Source organism: Theropithecus gelada, chromosome 4 (assembly GCF_003255815.1).
Source record: "Theropithecus gelada isolate Dixy chromosome 4, Tgel_1.0, whole genome shotgun sequence".
NCBI classification, from domain to species: Eukaryota; Metazoa; Chordata; class Mammalia; order Primates; family Cercopithecidae; genus Theropithecus; species Theropithecus gelada.
The window spans coordinates 59502704-59525003 of NC_037671.1; the positions used below are offsets into that span (position 1 = coordinate 59502704).

Sequence of the window (22300 nt, forward strand, 5' to 3'; positions counted from 1 at the left end):
AGTTATTTGTGGACTATATTGAAGCTTAGGAGGATTGTATCTTTCTAGAAGGGTTTTCATTTGTCTTTTTTTTTTTTTTTTCACTGGCCTGGGGTCATTGTTGATCCAGGACAATTTTAATTTAAATCTGGGATCTGAGATCTCAGACCCACTAGATAAGTTGAAAATGGGTTACAGATCCATATGAAGGCTGATAAGGTTCTGGTTCATCCTCAAGTAATTGTTCACAGTTACAGGAATTTCAGGGATTTCTTCCTGACTCCATTGAATTTTACATTTCTGTGCCTAAATTTTTTTTGTCTATTTCTAGAATTTTTTTTTCTTTTTCCTTTTTTTTTCTTATATAGGCCTAATCATCTCTGAAATGTCATTTCTTATATTCAACTAGATGTGTGTTTGGAACCTGTTTAATAAAACACGGGTTTCATTTAGTGATATAAAACGGCACATCACAAAGGTTTTTTGCACATTGCTTGATTTTAGGTCTTAGGGCAGGATATTTGTATGTTCCTGTAAGGGCTCAATGGGCTCAGGAATGTCATTTCTTAGATTCTACAAAATGTGTGTTTGGAACCTTTTTAATGAAAACCCAGGTTCCATTCAGTGATATAAAACAGCACATCAGAAAGCTTTTACTTTTTCTTCTTCCTTTTTTTTTTTTTTTTTTTTTGAGATAAGGGTTTGCTGTGTCACCCAGACTGGAGTGCAGTAATGTGATCATGGCTTACTGCAGCCTCTAACTCCTGGGTTCAAGCAGTCCTCCCACCTTGGCCTCCCAAGTAGCTGAGATTACAAGTGCATACCACCATACCTGGCTAATTTTTAAATTTTTTTTTTTTTTTTTTTTGTAGAGACGGAGTCTCACCATGTTGCCCAGGCTGGTCTCAAACTCCTGGACTCAAGTGATCCTCCTGCCTTGGCCTCCAAAAGTGCTGGGATTATAGATGTGAGCCACCATGCCCAGCGTTTTGCTTTTAAAAAAACAAATCACTTTTTATGGTTTCCACTTCGTACAGATTGTGCTTGTCTTTTATTTCTTTACACATGGTAATAGTTATTATCTGTAAACTTTGTGAATTCTTCTGTTGTTTTTGTTTGTGAAGTATAGTTTTAGTATTTGGAAATTTATTCGTAGGAATACTTTGAGGTGTACTGTGACGGTTCCTCCAGAGAGGATTTGAGTTTGCTTTTGCGAGGTGCCTGGCCTTTTGAATCAGGTACTGCCTTAAAACAAGTTCAAGGCTTGGGATTCCCTGATAATCCTACATTATTTGAGCAGGAAAGTCTCTCGTCAGATATCCCACTTTGTGTGCCTGACTTTGTATATTAACTTTCTGTGCTGTAAAGATGTTTTTAAAATTTTATCAGTGTTTTGTTTTGTTTTCTCTAGGAGGTTGACCTGAGTAATATAGCCTGTTTTACTGAAACAGCAAGTTCTACTGCAGTTTATTTAACTAGATACATGTTGGACATTTAGTTTTTTTTCTTTATTATTATAAATAACACTATAATGAAGAAAAGTTTTGTGTGCTTGTCCTGTTATTTACTTGTGATTAATTTGGAAATAAAATAGTTACAATCTGCATTTTTAAAGGCGATTTGCTATATATTATCATAGTATGGTACACAAAGATTGTCCTAACACTGTATATTCTAAATCTTGTTAATTTTTACTATTTTCATACATGGAACGTATTACACATTATTATTTTAATTTAGCATTTATTATTTTTACTTACATAACTATTGGCTGTTCATGTTTTACTACTTTTGGATTACAAAAGCTTACATACTGCCCACTAGGGGCTTACCGAGGCTAACTCACATATCAGATGATGTAAATATTTCCTTCAGTTTGTCACTGATATTTCATCTTCATTTACAAAAATATATATATATATAGGTCTTGAAGTTTAACGCTTTTACTTATCAGATCTATCAATTTTTTATAGAGCCATAATCAGTCTGAGATAATAAATTTGTAGTTTTTCCTAGGAAAACTAGTGTTTTAAGTTTGGAATTGTCTTATGTGGCAAGAAAATTAAGAAATAGTCAAACCACTCTAACCTCAATTAGGATAGATTAATAAATTAACATAACTCAAATTAGGATAATGCTCACTTTTAGTCTATATTAACCTGAGTTTTATTATAAATTTTTTCCTTTTTCTCATTAAAATATTTTCTCTTTGTCTGCTACTGTTCTTTTGATGTATACCTTCAGAAACTGGCAAGGTTAAAATTTGAAAGAATATTCAATTTAGATTTTTTTTCTGTATTTTGCCTTCACTAATGATAATGATTCAGATATCATGTTAGAAATGATTTGAGATATCAAGGTGTTAAAATTTTTAATAAAAGTAAACAGTATTCATTAATACAGGAAATCATTTTATTGAAACTGAATGAGGACTTCAAATTTTTATAACAGCTTAAAATGTTTTTTTAGATAAGTGATGAAGAGAAGACTCTTCGAGAACAGGAGATTATTGCCTCATCACCAAATTCGAGTGGATCTAAGGTGGTGTTGGAGTCCATTTATAAGGTATGTAAACATGTAAAATACTTCCTAGGTTTTGTTAAATATGTCACATTAAGCTTTATATACATATTTAATTAATCCATTTTTATAGCCTCTCATCACCACAGCTATTGCGTCTCTTGCACAGATACTGTCCTCATTGCACTAATGGTGTGCCAGTGTTCTCTGCTGGGCTGTCTCCTTCCACAGACGCATTCCCAACCCTGCTTGGGCCCTGACCTCCCCCTACAGGCTGTTTTCCTAAAGGAAACCCTCCTCGCATTGTTTGGGTCCTTACACCCTGCACTGGGCTGTCCCCTGCCCGGAAACCCTCATCACCCATTTGGCCCAACGCTCTGTTTGGATTGCTGCCTTGCGTGGAAGCCCCTTTTGCTTCTCTTGGCCTCTGACATCGTGGTGTCTTGCCTCATGGTCTCTGGCATTCCAGTGAGCTCTGACATTGTAAGCCTACTTTTTTCCTATGGGAATGCCCTCCTTAACCTACTCAGATTCCATCATCCAGTGCTGGGCCACCTCCGTTTCCCCTCCCCACTCAGTGTAGATAACTACTTCACATGAACCCTTCCAGAAGGGGAAGAGGGATGAGTTTAAATTCATTTTACAATTTGATAACCGTAACCCCACAATTTCCTTTGAAAAGAATGTGCTAATTATTATGAGTGAGTGCCAGTAGTTTAAAATCCTGCCCCATTCCAGCTTCTTTGTTTCGACTGTTGGGCCATCATTCAGTCAGCCTTTTAAGCTTAGAGTGTGGGGATCAATATTTATTTCTCTTACACCACACATTTCCAGTTAGTCTGCCTTCACATCATCTTTTGCTTCTACTTGGGCATTTTTATTTCCTCTGTGACCACCTTAATAAGCTAGAATCATGGAATATTATGGCTAAAGAATCCCTAAGGGTCAGTTAGCCTATCTCTTCCTCCCCTCTCTCAGTTTTACAGATCTGGCTGCTGAGATTTAGAGGCATTCATTAAATTCACCAAATAAGTCTAGTCAGTATCAGAGCTTGGACTAGAACTCATGTTTCTTCTCTATATTATTGCAGTAAACCCTCTTACCTGCTCCTCTAATATGTCCTATGTAAGCTACCTATTTGGTGCAGTATCACACAGTTCTATCCTGTAGGGCTGTTTGACTTTCCATGTGTGCCCATGAGGGCAGGGACTGTGTTGTAGTTGTAGAAATCGGTAAATTAATTGAAAGTTGTTAAAAAACACATGATCTGTTTATAGTGTGCGATGTCGTTGGATATACAGAAAATTGTATGCATTTATTTTTCTTCCTTAAAACTTGAATGAATAGGCAATTTGGGAGTCATTTTTCACCTACTTTTTTAACCTCGTTTTTTTAAAAAAGAAAAACTATTGGAGAGTAAGAATGATTTTTACAGTTTACTAATATCATACTTTGCTCATTTCAGAATTTTAGGATTGTTCATGGGGTTTAAAAATCTAAGATTTTAAAAAATAAATACTTGGGGCAAATGCTTATTTTAATAGCAAAACCGAATGCTTATTATTATTTCCATTTCTTAGTATTGAGATTAGCTTTCTCAATATATTTCTCTGGAGTGAGAATGGAAACATAGATGAAGAAACTGGAATTACTTTACTTACAAGTAATTTTCAGCACTGAATATGTTGTTTACAAATTAGGATTCTCTCTGATGCAGAATACAGTGTGGGGTATGTGAGGTGAATGCAACATGTGTAGAAGTCTTGAGTTAAGAGTTTGAAATCCTGGGGATTATGTTTTGTAAATTCAGAGGTTAAGGAATAAAAGAAAGTATTCCAACTTGGCCTTTTAGTGTTACTATTTTTCAAAACATAACTCTGAAACGAACATATTTTTGTACTGCCACTCTTTGCTAGTGCTGTTGAGTTTTAAGGAGGATAAATTAATCATTTTGTTACTCTTTTGGCTCTGCTAGGACTAATGAATTTCTTTGTTTATACTTTATACATATGAAGACTTAGGAGGATTTCTTAATGACAGGTGCTGACTTATTTTCCTTGTTTCACTCTTAATTCAGATCCCTTTTGCTGATGCTCTGGATTTGTTTCGAGGAAGGAAAGTCTATTTGGAAGATGGCTTTGCTTACGTACCACTTAAGGACATTGTGGCAATCATCCTGAATGAATTTAGAGCCAAACTGTCCAAGGCTTTGGCAGTAAGTACTTTACTTTATTTCCATATTTGACATGTTCACACTTTCAGTTATATACCCTTGGTAGTTTTGTTCTGTGTTTCTCTAGGAAATAAGTTAATTCAGTTTTCATAAAATGATATTCAGGTTACTTACGATATTGTACTATTAATCCCAAAACTCCTAGGTTTTTATTTGTTACTACTCATAGTTGGTTTTTAAGTTTTTTTCTTGATCCTACTAATACCAATGCTGAGTGATTAATTTTGTCAGTAACCTCTGTGAGTTTCTTCATGGTCATGTCTTTTTTCCTTAGAAATAGACTTCATATATGGCTCTTAACAATTAATGTGGCCTGTGCTAGATATAACTCCTAGATTTCTGTTCTGAATTAGTATTTGGTATCAGTAGAAGACAGTATAGAAGAAAATCTTAAATACTAACACAGTGATATGCTAGTGCTGCAATGGATAGCTCCGTACTGGGTGAATTTGGAGGTAGCTGTGTTGAACAAATGACATGATCAGTGATTTTTAAGTAGTTTGTTGGAAGTGTGACTCTTAAGTGGTCATATCTTAAAACTATATACATTTTTATATGTAAAACAGATATTTTACAGTTGTTGTCTCTTAATCTGAGTCTAGTTTTTAATACTTTTTTTGTACCTGATGCAGAAGAAGACCTCAAAGTTGTGTGACATGGCTGCTTTAAACTACACTGATCATAGTGTAAGCATATGCCAAGCTTTCCTTCTGAGTTAAAAATTTAATATTTTCTGATATAAATAAATTTTTATTGATTCTCTGGGGTTACCTAAATATGTATACTTTAGCTATGTCAGCATTTGGGAAGACTAAAATATTAACTCTGTGTTTATTAAATGAAGGAATTTATGAGAACACCTAGCATAACAGATACTTAGTAACTGTTAATATTCTTTCTCCATTCCTAATCCTGTTTTTTCTTTATCCTCATTAAAGTTGATGCTTTTAAATTTTTTCTTTACTTGTCTGTCACTACCCTAGATTATATTCTAGTTATAACTAAGAATAGTGTCTTTCACCACTGTGAAACTCTGTGGAAGACACTGATGTTTGTCTACTGTTTGGCCATTGCTCTTTTATTCACCCATTTTCTCTCTGTTGACATTTTAGACCACATTTCTTTGTGTGAAATAGACAAATATTTTCCAGGATATTGGACAGTCTTAGCTGTCATCTATTAAATGCTGGTGATGGCCCCCAGTCTCCATGACAACCAAAAATATCACCATACATTTCAGAAAACTTCTGGCATGTTAGTACTACTTTTAAGCTGATCATAGTCATTTCCTTCTTACCAAATCTTTGATTTATGCCTGTGACATTGTAATTGTGGCTAAAAAGTATGAGTTCTTTGGGGACTTCTGAAAAAAGTTTTTCTTGCTAAAAAAAAAAAAAAAGAAAAGAAAGAAAGGCATGTGGGATGAAGCAGTCTTTTTTACCCCCTCCGGATATTGTTGTAACTGAATGTGATGCCTGGAACAGCTGCAGCCATCCAGAGATGAGGCAGGTACCTTTGGGACAACCCGATTTGCTGCATAGACATGTAGAAAGATGGAAAGAATCTGAGTCCTTGTTGCGGTCATTGAGTTGCTAAATTAACCTATTCTGGAACCACCAAACTTTTTATTACATGGGATAATGAAGTTTTCATTTTTAAAGGCACTAACTTAGGAACTCGTATTTGAGTGGAATTCTCTTTCTCTAGTAGCAGAAAGCATCCTGGTAACTAGATCAATGTCTGCATTAGTATTTTCTTTTCCAGTTGCAGTTAATAGCCTGTGCTACATTAACCAGTAAATATAATCTACTAGCTCATAAAATTGAGAAGTCTAGCCATAGTATGGACTTCAGACATAGCTTGCTGAATGTTTCATCCCTTTCTCTGAATGTATCTTTACCCTTATGTGTATGCCTTATCCTCAGTCTGGCTTTCTGATGGTTGCAAAAATAGTTACCATGGGATCAGGCTTTATTTCTGTATAGCATACTATCTAAAAGAGTTGCTTTGTCCCGGGGCAGAAGTTTGAAATCAAGGTATTGGCATGGCCATGCTTCCTCTGAAGGTGCTGGGGAAAGATCTATTCCACATCTCTCTTCTGGTTTCTGGTAGTTCTTTGACTTGTGGCAACATAACTCCAGTCTTCACACGGCATTCACCCTGCATGTCCCAAATTTCTGCTTTTTCTAAGGGTATCAGTCATATTGGAATATCATTTTTCTGAGGATATCAGTCACCTCTCAACTCCAATGTGACCTCATTGTAACTAAGTACATCTGCAACAATCCTATTTCTAAATAAGGTCACATTCTGAGGTACTGGAGGTTAGTACCTCAACATACGATTTTTTTTGGGACAGAGTTTAATCCATATCACATGTCTATCACTAAAGCAGTTATTGTGGTTTAAAGGGTATGTCTGCCCGTTTAGATGGGGGATCATGGGAGCTGAGAGTCAGTGTGTTCCTGGAACCACAATATCCCAAACAAAAATGGATAATTGTTAGGAATGGGGAGAGGGGAGAATGATGATGGGGAGGCAGACAACAATTTTCTACTACCTAGAAAAGACACTTAATATGAATTAAATGTACAAAGTTTTTCACTTTGTAATTTCTATTCAAGCCAAGCTGCCCAGTGCCTAATAATCTAACTATGAAAATGAATCTGAAATTCTTTTACTTTTGGGGTTTTAAAGCTACTTCTGATTTTGTGTACTGCAAAGCTTAAATACATTTTTAATAAGTTTTGACTGTTTATTTTATAAATTTGCCTTGAAAGCAACTTTAAAAAGTTGTACATTTGCCACACATTTTTATTTTAGATAAGTCAAGATATTCCATGTATATTTGTGATTTATCATCCCGATATTCCAGTGTAGAAAGAAGGGTATGTGGCAGATTTTTGCGAAATTTTACAATTTTTTTCTACTTTCTGGGTAGAAGTGAGGGATCTATACTGAGAGAAAAGACAAAACTTGGGTTCTTAAGTTTGTAGTAAATTCATTTTCAGCCAGCTGCACCTATGCTTTGTACCTCGTTGATAAGAAATATAGTATTTATGAACTTTTAATTCCATTCTTCTTTACTTCTTTCTACTCATTCTTCCTGCTCCAAGCATACTTTTTAAAAAAATTAATACTTTAAAAAACTTTGAAATATCACAGACTTACAGAAAATTAAGTAGAAAATAGCAACTTTTTCTTTAAATCATTTGAGAATGAGTTCCCACCCTGATGCCTTGTCACCCCCAATACTTGTTAGTGTTTATTTCCTTCATACAGAACATTTTCCTGCATAACCACAATTCAACATCAAAATAAGAAAATTAATGTTGATAAGTTACTACCGTCTAACCCTCAGACCCCATTGAGGTTTCACCAGTTGTCTCAATCACATCCCACACGCAATTTTAATTCACATTTGTTATTTAGTTGTCACGTCTCTTTAGTCTCCTTCAGTCTGCGACAGATTCTTAGTTTCTCTTAGATTTTCATGGACTTTGTTACTTTTGAAGATTATCAGCAGTTATTTTGTATCTCTCAGTTTGGGTTTATCTGGTGTTTCTGCCAATTTAGATTCAAGTTAGACATTTTAAGCAGTACTGTTACAGAAGTTATACTATGTTCTTTTCATTGCATTCTGTCAGATTACATAATTTTGATTCAGCCCAATTCTGATTGGCTTTATCAAAATTTATCTATTCTCTTTAATAGGCATTTGGCTTTTTTTTTTTGGTTATCACAAATACTGCTGCTGTGAACATCGTAGCACATATTTTGGAAAACATATTTCTGTTGGTTATGTGTTTAGGAATGGAATTGTAGGGTATTGAGTATATCTGTGTACAGCTTTAATGAATTTAGATTTACTTTAAATGGATTTATTCTGGCTGAGTGGGGTGGCTCACACCTGTAACCCTAGTCCTTTGGGAGGCAGAGGCGAGAGGATTGCTTGAGCTCAGGAGTTTGAGACCAGCCTGGGCAACATAGTGAGAATCCATCTCTACTAAAAACAACAACAACAAAAACTAGCCAGGTGTGCTGGCATGCGCCTGTTAGTCCCAGCTACCTGGGAGGCTGAAATGGGAGGATCACTTGAGGCTGGGAGATCAAGGCTGCAATGAGCTATAATGATGCCACTGCACCTCAACTTAGGTAGCAGAGTGAGACCCTGTCTCCAAAAAAAAAAAAAAAAAGAAAGAAAGAAAAGGATTTGTCTTGATTACGGGTGGGGGTGGGCTGTGGAGAATTCTGGCCTTGGTGTCTTGGATTTAATAGAAGATAGATAGTGACTTGCTTTCTCCTGGGTGGTTCAGGGCTGAGCCTGGTTGAGAGGAGGTCCAGAGAGCACTTTTTCTTATGTAGAAGAGTGGTGGGAGTTGTTGCCTGGGAGCCTGTCCTGACAGCTGTGGAAAGGAGCAGGGGGGAAGCGAAGGAGTTTCATTTAGGGCTGTGGCGAAGTAGAAATCTAAACCTATTGCTATGGTCTCTTTATTACTGTCCTTTCCATTGAGGAAGGTTTTGACCTTGGAGTATGTAATTGAAAAATTTCAGCTTTATAAATGGAAATATTCTTGTATGATAAGAAAAAGTACCCTAAAGTAGATTTTTTGAAAGGTATTTTGATGAGTGGTAGAAGATGAAATAAATGGTTCTGGGGGAAGTTGTAAATTGATAAGAGTTTTACCCCAGGTGATATCTGAAAGCTTATTCTTAACCTATGATCATATGACTTTTATAATATAACTATCTAGCTTTTGAACATGGTTTAGGACTGATAAAAATTTGACATTACTTTTTCCTTTGTTAGGAACTCTGTGGCCCCACTTCCTCTCAGAACCTTCCCTTAAGTCCCAAGATTGTGCTAAGTGTATCTCCTTTGTGTTCCTACAGCATTCTGCACATGACCAAATTACAGTGAAATTATTCTCATTATGTGTTTTCCTCCTCAATTAAAATGTAAGTTCTTTGAGAATGAGGGATTTCTCTTAATTCAAATTTTTCTCAAGTGTAGCATGTGGCACATAGGGTTAGTGCTCAGTAAAATTGTATTGAACTGACAGATACCAAATAATGATGTAAACTTCCTTTTGTTCAGTTTACTGTTTATATATGCTGTTGATCCCACTATAAGTCACTGAGACAGAAAGGGGTTATAATGTGCATTATATGGATGAGGAAAATGCAGTGCAGAGAGGCCAAAGTAATTTGTCCAAGATTATGTTGGCTAATAATTGCTGGAGCCCTGACTTGATCTTAGGTTTTCTGATTGTAATTCTTAGGGTCTTTTGATGGTAACTGTGCCTTTGTCAAGAGTTGTATAACCAGGTGATTTAGGTCTTCAAACTCTGATAAAATTTTCAAAGGTAAGTATATTAAGGTCCAGTCACAGAGCAGGCACAAGGGGTGAATTTGGAGCTATGATTCAATAGATTGATAACCAGTTAGGGAAAAGAATGAGGGAAGATAGATTTTTTTTGCTTCATATGGCAATTTTGGAAGCTATAGCCAGTTCTTTTATTTAATGGTTTATTTTTAAATAACTTTTTATTTGTTTATCCATGCATAGTTTTGGGTACTAGAGGTACACTACTTAACAAATGAGATGAGATTTCTTCTCTTACAAAGCTTATATTCTAGTGGGAGATAGACAATTATTGAAGAAATAAACAATAACAATATTGTAAATGACATGAGGGAGCCAGCTGAACAAATATAGAGGGAACTGCATTCCAGACAGGAAACGTCACTAATGCAAAGGCCCCAAAAGGGAGGAATCTTGGCCTTTTTTTAAGAATCAGAAAGACCAGTGTAGCTAGAGCATAGTGAGCTACGGTAGAGCGCTACCAAATAAGGCTGCAGTGGCTAGGTGTAGGACTCTGTGAGACTTTGAGGTAGAGTCCCAGGGTAAAGAGTTTGATTTTTTTTTAGCCTAATATAGTGGAAAGACATTGGATGATTTTGAATAAGTGAGTGATATGTTCTGATTGATGTTTAAAATAGATGACTGTGGCTGCTGCTTGAAAACCATTTTGGAGGATAAAAAAGGAATGGAAGCGGGAGGACTAGTCTGGAAGTTTTCACATTAATCTAGATAGTGACTTGAAATGGATTGGTTGTGGTGATGTGACTGAGAGAAGTCAGTGGATTTCAGTTAGTTTTTGAAGTATTATTAACGTGGTGGATTGGTTGTGAGAGAAAGAAGAATCAACATAATGATAATGAGAGCTTAAGCGTAGTGAAAATTTAATATTTGCCAAGTGCTGTTGTAAATGCTTTATATGAATTAATGCATTTAGTCTTTATAGTAAACCCTATAAGGCAGGTACCATTATCACTCTCTGAGGCTTGGAGTATCTTCGTACAGGTAGTGAGGAGCAGAAGCAGGATTTGAATCCATACAGTCTGGCATCAAGGTCTATGTTCTTGACCACTGTATTACACTGCCTAGAATTTTGGCTTGAATAATTTATTAGGGGGTGATGCCTTTGCCAAGATGTAGAAGACTCTGAGAAAAATACATAAAAAAAAATAAAGAGTTCTATTCTGACCATGTTAAGTAGAAGGTTCTTATTGGTTACACAAATGGAGATGGCAAGTTTGAAGTTGGATTTGAGTGTCTAAATTTTTGGGGAGGAGAATGTGAAGCCATGAGACTCCAGGAAGAGTGTGGGATGTCAGTGGAGAAGAGAGGGAGCCCACAGCAGAGCTTGGTTTCCGTACACCTCCACCTGATATCATTAAGCAGAGAACATACTTTCTTTGTTGTTGGAAAATCGGGCAGATCCTTAAATTGGAGCTGGATTTCTTTGAGGCAAAAATCTCTTTTTCCTCACACAGTGTGACTATTTATTTTTATTTTTTATTTTTAGACAGGGTCTCTACTCTGTCACCCAGGCTGCAGTGCAGTGCTGCAATTACAACTCACTGTGGCCTTGACCTCCCAGGCTCAGGCAGTCCTCCTGCCTTAGCCTCCTGAGTAGCTGGGACCACAGGCCTGTGCCAACATGCCTGGCTAAGTTTTATTAATAAAAGTTTAATGTAGAGTTGGGGGTTTCCCTGTGTTGCCTGGGTTGGTCTAGAATTCCTGTGCTTAAGTGATCCTTCCACCTGAGCCTCCCAAAGTTCTGGAATTACAGGCATGAGTCACCATGCCTGGCCTTAATTTCACTTTCTATTTGTGAGACTTATCCTTAGAGGGTACTGGTAAAACATTAATGAAACCAGACTTCCAGAAAATGTATTTATACACATCTTATTTAGATATAGAAAAAAGGACTTTGAGAAGTTCCCAGGAAGGTAATTGACAGGCAGGTAAGTGGTTCTTACTTGGAGTCACAGAAAAAAGCAAGGATTTTCTTTGTTTGAAAAGGATTTCCTTTTTCACATTTAAAAAGTACCAGTTGGGTCTGTGGCTCACTAAGTGTTTGTTGATTTGGAAAAATATGCTTTGTAGGCACTTGATCAGGTAATTTTTATTTCTAAAGAGTTTGGAATCCTCTTAAATCTTGTATCCTCTTTTAAAAAGTAGTGTTCAATTTTCTTCCTTAAACTGTGATTAAATATAATTAATTTTCTTGAATGGTTACTTAGTTGGGAATCATATAGGAGTTTTCTTTTTTTGTTTTTTGAGATGGAATCTCGCTCTGTCACCTAGGCTGGAGTGCAGTGGCGTGATCCCGGCTCACTGCAAGCTCCGCCTCCCAGGTTCATGCCATTCTCCTGCCTCAGCCTCCCAAGTAGCTAGGACTACAGACGCCCACCACTGCGCCCGGCTATTTTTTTTGTATTTGTAGTAGAGACGGGTAACCAGGATGGTCTCGATCTCCTGACCTCATGATTCGCCCACCTCGGCCTCCCAAAGTGCTGGGATTACAGGCATGAACCACCGCGCCTGGCCCATATAGGAGTTTTCTTACTATTTGTGTACAACTAGCTGATGTCTTGGGTTCTGGTTAACATGTCTTTTTATATATACTGATTATTTAATGCCATTTTAAAGTGGTCACTGAACTAGTCAGTGCTGCAGTGAACCCGTCAATATGCAAGTAGTGGATAACATACTTTCACCTCCACCCTTACTGTCAGGCACCATTTCATTTGTTCTCTCTTGCTTCTGATCAGTAGGAAACAAAATGTTGCAATTGAAAGCCATGAGACTATTAGGATGGTGTAAAAGTAATTGTGGTTTTTGTCTTTACTTTTAATGGCAAAAACTGCAATTACTTTTGCGCCAACCCAATAACAGAAAAAAAAATCATTTTTTGGGGAAAAATAAACATATGCCCTTTCTAGTTGGACAGGTTTGTTGACTGAGGTTGCTCAGCTGAACTTGATTGTTGTTCTATTTGTGAGATACTGGTTTGTTAAACTTTTTCTGAGATGCGGTTTACAATCTGTTGTCTATTCAACACACATTTCTTTTTTTTTTAACTTTTAGGTTTGGGGGTCCATGTGAAGGTTTGTTACATAGGTAAACTCATGTCATGGGAGCTTGTTGTACAGGTCATTTGATCACTCAGGTATTAAACTCAGTACCCAATAGTTACCTATTCTGCTCCTCTCCTTCCTCCCAACCTCCACCCTCAGGTAAACCCCAGTGTCTGTTGTTCCTTCTGCGTGTTCAAGAGTTCTCATCATTTAGCTCCCACTAAGTGAGAACATGCGGTATTTGGTTTTCTGTTCCTGAGTTAGTTTGCTAGTTATTAGCCTCCAGCTCCATCCATCCATGTTCCCACAAAAGACATGATCTCATTATTTTTTATGGTTACATAGTATTCCATAATATATGTGTACCACACTTTCTTTATCTAGTCTGTCACTGAAGGACAATTAGGTTGATTCCGTGTCTTTGCTATTGTGAATAGTGCTGCAGTGTACATTAGTGTACACATGTCTTGATGGTAGAATGATTTATATTCCTCTGGGTATATACCCAGTAATGGGATTGCGGGGTTGAATTATAGTTCTGCTTTTAGCTCTTTGAGTAATCACTGTACCGCTTTCCACATTGGTTAACTAATTTACACTCCCTCCAACAGTGTATAAGTTCGCAACTTCTTCAGCATCTGTTATTTTTTGACTTTTTAGTAATAGCCATTCTGACTGGTATGAGATGGTATCTCATTGTAGTTTTGATTTGCATTTCTCTAATGATCATTAATATTGAACTTTTGTTCATATGCTTCTTGGCCACATGTATGTCCTCTTTAGAGAAGTGTCTGTTCATGTCCTTTGCCCGCTTTTTAATGGGGTTGTTTACCTCTTGTATATTTAAATTCCTTGTAGATGTTGAATATTAGACCTTTGTCAGATGCATAGTTTGCAAGTATTTTCTCCCATTCTGTGGGTTGTCTGTGTCCTCTGTTGATAGTTTCTTTTTCTGTGCAGAAGCTGTTAATTTTAATTAGATCCCATCTTTTTTTTTTTTTTTTTTTGCTTTTGGTGTCTTCATCATGAAATCTTTGCCCATTCCTGTGTCCGGATGGTATTGCCTAAGTTGTCTTCCAGGGTTTTCTTTGCTTTGGGTTTTATATTTAAGTCTTTAATCCATTTTGAGTTGATTTTTATATATGGTATAAGGAAAAGTCCAGCTTCAGTCTTCTGCATATGGCTAGCCAGTTATCCCAGCACCATTTCCCCATTGCTTGTTTTTGTCAGCTTTGTTGAAGATCATATGGTTGTAGGTGTGTGGCCTTATTGCTGGGCTCTCTATTCTGTTCCATTGGTCTGTGTGCTTGTTTTTGTACCTGTACCATGCTGTTTTGGTTACTGTATCCTGTACTATAGTTTGAAATTGGTAGTGTGATGCCTCAAGCTTTGTTCTTTCTGCTTAGGATTGCCTTGGCAATGAATATCAGGCTCTTTTTTAGTTCCATATGAACTTTAAAATAGTTTTTATTTATTTATTTAGTTAGTTCTGTGATGAATGTCATTGGTAGTTTGATAGGAATAGGATTGAATTATATAAATTGCATTGGGCAGTATGACCATTTTAATGATATTGATTCTTCCTGTCCATGAGCATGGAATAGTTTTCCATTTATTTGTGTATCTCTGATTTCTTTGAACAGTATTTTGTAATTCTTATTGTAGCGATCTTTCACCTCCCTGGTTAGCTATATTCCTAGGTATTTTATTCTTTTTGTGGCAATTGTGAACGGGATTGCCTTTTTGATTTGGCTCTCGGCTTGGCTGTTGTTGGTATATAGGAATGCTAGTGATTTTCGTTCATCGATTTTGTATCCTGAAACTTTGCTGAAGTTGTTTATCAGCTGAAGGAACTTTTGGACTGAGACTGTGGAATTTTCTAGATATAAAATTACGTCATCTGCAAACAGGGATAGTTTGATTTCCTGTCTTCCTATTTGGATGCCTGCCCTTCATTTCTTTTTTTTTTTTTTTTTGATTAATAATAGCTGAATAGTAACTTTATTCTCCTTTATTCTTAGCATTTACGTTATATTTGTAGTTTATTAATCCATCTGATTCTAAAAAGTTTTGCAATGGCCAAAAATGCATCAAATATCAAAATTCTTTGCTAAATCCAAAACCAGTGAAAAATTAGGTCTCAAATAAAAAGGAACATAGAACTGATAAAGACAGTCACAGTTTTCATGAAATAGAAGGGCCACTAATAGCCTAGAGAGGGAGAAGGAAAATATTCATATTTTTAAAGTGGATATCCTAATTTTATTTATTTTTATTTTAATTTTTCCATAAGTTTGTGCGGGTTGTATTTGGTTACATGAGTAAGTTCTTTGGTGGTAATTTGTGAGATTTTTGGTGCACCCATCACCTGAGCAGTATACGCTACACCGTATTTGTAGTCTTTTATTTCTTGTCCATTGTATCATTCTTATGCCTTACATTCTCATAGCATAACTCCCACGTATCAGTGAGAACATATGATGTTTGGTTTTCCATTCCTGAGTTACTTTACTTAGAATAATAGTCTCTCATCCAGGTCACTGTAAATGCTGTTAATTATTCCTTTTTATGGTTACATAGTATCATATATGTATACACATACATACATACATACATACCACAGTTTCTTTATCCATTCATAGATTGATGGGCATTTGGATTGGTTCCATGATTTTGCAATTGTCAGTTGTGCTGCTATAAACATGCATGTACAAATATCTTTTTCGAATAATGACTTCTTTTCCTCTGGTAGATAGATACCCAGCAGTGGGATTGCTGGATTAAATGGCAGTTCTACTTTTAGTTCTTTAAGGAATCTCCACACTGTTTTCCATAGTGGCTGTACTAGTTTACACTCCCACCAGCAGTGTAGAAGTGTTCCCTCTTCACCACATCCATGCCAACATCTACTGTTTTTTGATTTTGATCATGGCTATTCTTGCAGGAGTAAGGTGGTATTGCAATGTGGTTTTAGTTTGCATTTCCCTGATCATTAGTGATGTTGAGCATTTTTTCATAGGTTTGTTGGCCATTTGTATATCTTCTTTTGAGAATTGTCTATTCACATCCTTAGCCCACTTTTTGATGGAATTGTTTTTTTTTCTTACTGATTTGAGTTTGTTGTAGACAAATTCTGTATACTAGTCCTTTGTCAGACGTATAGATTGTGAAGATTTTCTCCCACTCTGTGGGTTGTTTACTCTACTGACTGTTCGTTTTGCTGTGCAAGAGCTCTTTAGTTTAAGTAGGTCCCAGTTATTTGTCTTTGTTTTTATTGCATTTGCTTTTGGGTTCTTGGTCATGAAATCCTTGCCTAAGCCAGTGTCTAAAAGGGTTTTCCCAATGTTATCTTCTAGAATTTTTATAGTTTCATGTCTTAGGTTTAAGTCCTGAATCCATCATCAATTGATTTTTGCATAAGGCAAAAGATGAGGGTCCAGTTTCATTCTCTTGCATGTGGCTAGCCAATTATCTCAGCACCATTTGTTGAAAAGGGCAGCTTTTCCCCACTTTATGTTTTTGCTTGATTTGTTGAAGATCAGTTGGCTGTTAAGTATTTGGGTTTATTTTTGGAGTCTCTATTCTGTTCCTTTGGTCTATGTGCCTGTTTTTATACCGGTACCATGCTGTTTTTGTGACTATGGCCTTATAGTATAGTTTGAAATCAGGTAGTGTGATGCCTCCAGATTTGTTCTTTTTGCTTAACCTTGCTTTGTCTATGTGGGCTCTTTTTGGTTCCATATGAATTTTAGAATTGTTTTTTCTAATTCTGTGAAGAATGATGGTGGTATTTTGATGGGATTGCATTGAATTTATAGGTTGCTTTTGGCAGTATGGTCATTTTCACAATATTGATTCTACCCCTACATGAGCATGGGATGTGTTTCCATTTGTTTGTGTGATCTATGATTTCTTTCAACAGTGTTTTGCAGTTTTCCTTGTAGAGGTCTTTCGACTCCTTGGTTAGGTATATTCCTAAGTATTTTATTTTAATTTTGCAGGTATTGTAAAAGGGATTACGTTCTTGATTTGAATCTCTGCTTGGTTGCTGTTGGTGTATAGCAGAGCTACTGATTTGTGTACATTAATCTTGTATCTGGAAACTCTGCTCAATTCTTTTATCAGTTCTAGGAGCTTTCTGGAGGAGTCCTTAGGGTTTCCAAGGTAAACGATCATAATGTCAGCAAACAGAGACAGTTTGACTTCCTCTTTACCAATTTGGATGCCCTTTCTTTCTCTTGTCTGATTGCTCTGGCTAGGACTTCTAGTACTGTGTTGAAGAGGAGAGGTGAGAGTGGGCATCCTTGTCTTGTTCCAGTTCTCAGAAAGAATGCTTTCAACTTTACCCCATTCAGTATTATGTTGGCTGTGGGTTTGTCATAGATGGCTTTTATTAGATTAAGGTATGTCCCTTATATGCTGATTTTGCAGAGAGTTTTAATCATAAAGAGATGCCAGACTTTGTGAAATGCTTTTTCTGTCTCTATTGAGATGATCATGTGATTTTTTGTTTTTAATTCTGTGTATGTAGTGTATCACATTGACTTACATATGTTAAACCATCCCTGCATCCGTGGTATGAAACCCACTTGATCATGGTGATTATGTTTTTGATATGTTGTTGTATTCGGTTAGCTAGTATTTTGTTAAGGATTTTAGCAACTATGTTCATCAAGGATATCAGTCTGTAGTTTTCTTTTTTGTCTATGTTGTTTCCTGGTTTTGGTATTAGGATGATGCTGATGTCATAGAATGAATTAGGGAGTGTTCCTTCTTTCTCTATCTTACAGAATTGTGTTAAAAGAATTGGTACCAATTCTTCTTTGAATGTCTGGTAGAATTCTGCTGTGAATCCGTCTGGTCCTGGACTTTTTGTTGTTGGTAATGTAATTACCATTTCAATCTTGCTATTTGTTATTTGTCTGTTCAGGGTATCTAATTATTCCTGATTTAACCTCGGAGGGTGTATTTTTCCAGGAATTTATCCGTCTCTTCCAGGTTTTCTAGTTTATGTGCATAAAGGTGTTCATAGTAACCTTGAGTGATCTTTGTACTTCAGTGGTGTCAGTTGTAGTATCTCCTGTTTCATTTCTTAGTGATGTTATTTAGATTTTCTCTCTTCTTTTCTTGGTTAATCTTGCTAATGTTCTATTAATTGTATTTATCTTTTGAAAGGACCAGCTTTTTGTTTCATTTATCTTTTGTATTGTTTTTCTTGTTTCAGTTTCATTTAATTCTGCTCTGATCTTAGTTATTTCCTTTCTTCTGCTGGGTTTGGGTTTGGTTTGTTCTTGTTTCTCTAGTTCTTGAGGTGTGACCTTAGATTGTCAATTTGTGCTCTTTCAGTCTTTTTGATGTGGGCATGTAGGGCTATGAACTTTCCTCTTAGCACTGCCTTTGCTGTATCTCAAAGGTTTTGATAGGTTGTGTCATTATTGTCATTCAGTTCAAATAATTTCCATCTTGATTTTGTTTTTGACCCAGTGTTCATTCAGGAGCAGGTTATTTAATTTCTACATATTTGTGTGATTTTGAAAGTTCCTTTTGGAGTTGATTTCCAGTTATATTCTATTGTGGTCTGAGAAAGTACTTGATATCATTTCAATTTTCTTAAATTGATTGAGGCTCGTTTTATGGCCTATCATATAGTCTATCTTGGAGAAAGTTCTATGTGCTACTGAATAGAATGTGTATTCTGCGGTTGTTGGATGAAATGTTCTGTAAATATCTGTTAAGTCCAATTGTTGCAAGGTATGGTTTAAATCCATTGTTTCTTTGTTGACTTTCTGTCTTGATGACCTATCTAGGGCTGTCAGTGGAGTATTGAAGTCTCCCACTGTTTTGTATTGCTGTATTGTTTTATAAATTTGGGAGCTTGAGTGTTAGGTGGATGTATGTTTAGGATTGTGATATTTTCCTGTTGGACAAGGCCTTTTACCATTATATAATGCCCCTCTTTCTGTCTTTTTTTTTTTTTTTTTTTTTTGAGACAGAGTCTCGCTTAGTCGCCCAGGCTGGAGTGCAGTGGCGCGATCTCGGCTCACTGCAAGCTCCGCCTCCCGGGTTCACGCCATTCTCCTGCCTCAGCCTCCCGAGTAGCTGGGACTACAGGCGCCCGCCGCTTCGCCCGGCTAATTTTTTTTTGCATTTTTAGTAGAGACGGGGTTTCACCATGTTAGCCAGGATGGTCTCGATCTCCTGACCTCGTGATCCGCCCGCCTCGGCCTCCCAAAGTGCTGGGATTACAGGCGTGAGCCACCGCGCCCGGCCTCTTTCTGTCTTTTAACTGCTGTTGCTTTAAAGTTTGATTTGTTTGATACAAGAATAGCTATCCCTGCTCAATTTTGGTGTCTATTTGCATGAAATGCCTTATTCCACCCCTTTACTTTAAGTTTATGTGAGTCCTTATGTGTTACATGAGTCTCTTGAAGGCAGCAGGTAGTTGGTTGGTGAATTCTTATCCATTCTGCAATTCTATATATTTTGAGTGGAGCATTTAGGCCATTTACATTTAATGTTAGTATTGAGATGTGAGGTACCATTCCATTCATTGTGCTATTTGTTGCTTGTGTATCTTGGTTTTTGCTTTTGTTTTTTAAATTGTATTTCTGTTTTGTAAGTCTTGTGAGATTTATGCTTTAAAAAGGTTCTGTTTTGATGTGTTTCCAGGATTTATTTCAAGATTTAGAGCTCCTTTTAGCAGTTCTTGTAGTGGTGGCTAGGTAATGGCAAATTCTCTCAGCATTTGTTTGTCTGAAAAACACTGTATCTTTCCTACATATATGATGCTTAGTTTTTCTGGATACAAAATTCGTGGCTGATAATTGTTTTGTTTGAGGAGGCTGAAGACAGGGCCCCAATCCCTTCTAGCCTGTAGGGTTTCTGTTGAGAAATCTGCTGTTAATCTGTTAGGTTTTCCTTTATAGGTTACCTGGTGCTTCTGTCTCACAGCTCTTAGGATTCTTTCCTTCATCCTAACTTTGGATAACCTGATGAAAATGTGCCTAGGCGAAGATCTTTTTGTGATGAATTTCTTAGGTGTTCTTTGTGCTTCTTGTATTTGGATGTCTAGGTCTCTAGCATTGCTGGGGAAGTTTTCCTTGATTGTTTCCTCAAATATGTTTCCCCAGCTTTTAGAATTGTCTTCTTCTCAGGAACACCGATTATTCTTAGGTTTGCTTGTTTAACATAATCCCAGACTTCTTGGAGGCTTTGTTCATATTTTCTTATTCTTTTTTCTTTGTCTTTGTTGGATTGGGTTAATTCAAAGACCTTTTCTTCAAGCTCTGAGTTTCTTTCTTCTACTTGTTCAGTTCTATTGCTGAGACTTTCCAGAGCATTTTGCATTTCTAAAAGTGTATCCAAAGTTTCCTGATTTTTTGATTGCTTTTTCTTTAAGCTATCTATTTCCTTGAATATTTCTCCCTTCACTTCTTATATCATTTTTTGGATTTCCTTGCATTGGGCTTCACCTTTCTCTGGCCCCTCCCTGATTAGCTTAATAACTAACCTCCTGAATTCTTTTTCAGGTAAATAAAGGATTTCTTCTTGTTTTGGATCCATTGCTGGTGAACTAGTTTTTTAAAAAATCAACTCCTGTGTTTGTTGATCTTTTGAATGGTTTCTCATATCTTGACTTCCTTCAGTTCAACTCTGATTTTGGTGATTTCTTGTCTTTTGCTAGCTTTGGGGCTGATTTTTTTAGGCTTCTGTAATTCTTTCAGTTGTGATATTAAGTTGCTAACTTAAGATCTTTTTAACTTTTTTTTTGAGACACTCTTGGAGTCTCGCTTTGTTGCCAGGCTGGAGTGCAGTGACGCGATCTCGGCTTACTGCAGCCTCTGCCTCCTGGGTTCAGGCGATTCTCCTGCCTCAGCCTTCTGAGTTGCTGGGACTACAGGTGTGCGCCACCACACCCAGCTAATTTTTATATTTTTAGTAGAGATGGGGTTTTACCATGTTGGCCAGGATGGTCTCGATCTCTTGACCTCATGATCTGATCGCCATGGCCTCCTAAAGTGCTGGGATTACAGACGTGAGCCACTGCGCCTGGCTGATCTTTCTTTTTATGTGGCTATTTCGTGCTATGAATTTCCCTTTAACACTGCCTTAACTGTATCCCAGAAATTCTAATATGTTGTATCTTTGTTCTCATTAGTTTCAAAGAACTTCTTGATTTCTGCCATAATTTCATTTTTTTACCCAAAAGTCATTCAGAAGCATGCTAATTTTCATGTAATCACATGGTTTTGAGTGATTTTCTTAGTCTTGACTTCTATTATTATTGCATGGTGGTCCGAGAGTGTGTTTGTTATGATTTATGTTATTTTGCATTTGCTGAGGATTATTTTATGTCCAATTATGTGGTTGCTTTTAGAGCATTTGCTATGTGGTGATGAGAAGAATGTATATTTTATTGGTTTTGGATGGAGAGTTCTGTAGAGGTCCATCAGATCCATTTGGTCCAGTGTTGAGTTCAGGTCCTAAATATCTTTGTTAATTTTCTGCCTCAATGATTTGTCTAATACTGTTGATGGAGTGTTGAAGTTTCACAGTATTATTTTGTGGGAATCTTTGTCTCTTTGTAGGTCTCTAAGAACTTGCTGTATGAATCTGGGTGCTCCTGTGTTGAATGCATATATATTTAGGATGGTTAGGTCTTTTGTTCAGTTGAAGTCTTTACCATTATGTAACGCCCTTATTTGTCTTTTTTTAATCTTTTGGTTTGTTTGAATTCTGTTTTGTCTGAAATTGGGATTGCAACCCCTGTTTTTTTCTGATTTCCATTTGCTTGGTAGATATTCCTGTATGTATTTTGAGCCTATGGTTGTCATTACGAGACCCATTAAGAGATAGGTCTCTTGAAGACAACATACTGTTGGGTCTTGCTTTTTTATCTAGCTTGCCACCTATGCCTTTTAAGTGGGACATGTAGTCCATTTACATTAAATGTTTGTATTGATATGTGTACATTTGATCCTGTCATTGTGTTGTTAGCTGGTTATTATGCTGGCTTATTTGTGTGGTGGCTTCATATTGTCACTGATCTGTGTATTTGTCTTTTTGTATTAGCTGGTAGCAGTCTTTCTATATTTAGTGCTCCTTTCAAGATCTCTTGTAAGTCAGGTCTGATGGTAA

At 36.6% G+C, this 22300-nt stretch overlaps 1 protein-coding gene across 2 annotated transcripts in view; it reads left to right on the plus strand.

The window, feature by feature from the left end:
• The window catches only part of PRIM2 (DNA primase subunit 2), a 388757-nt gene that overhangs the window by 132655 nt on the left and 233802 nt on the right, over positions 1–22300 (plus strand). For both annotated transcript variants that reach the window (XM_025382480.1, XM_025382479.1), the window contains exons 6-7: positions 2449–2544; positions 4577–4714. In XM_025382480.1, the coding sequence (XP_025238265.1) occupies positions 2449–2544; positions 4577–4714 (234 nt within the window). The remainder of the gene's footprint in view (positions 1–2448; positions 2545–4576; positions 4715–22300) is intronic.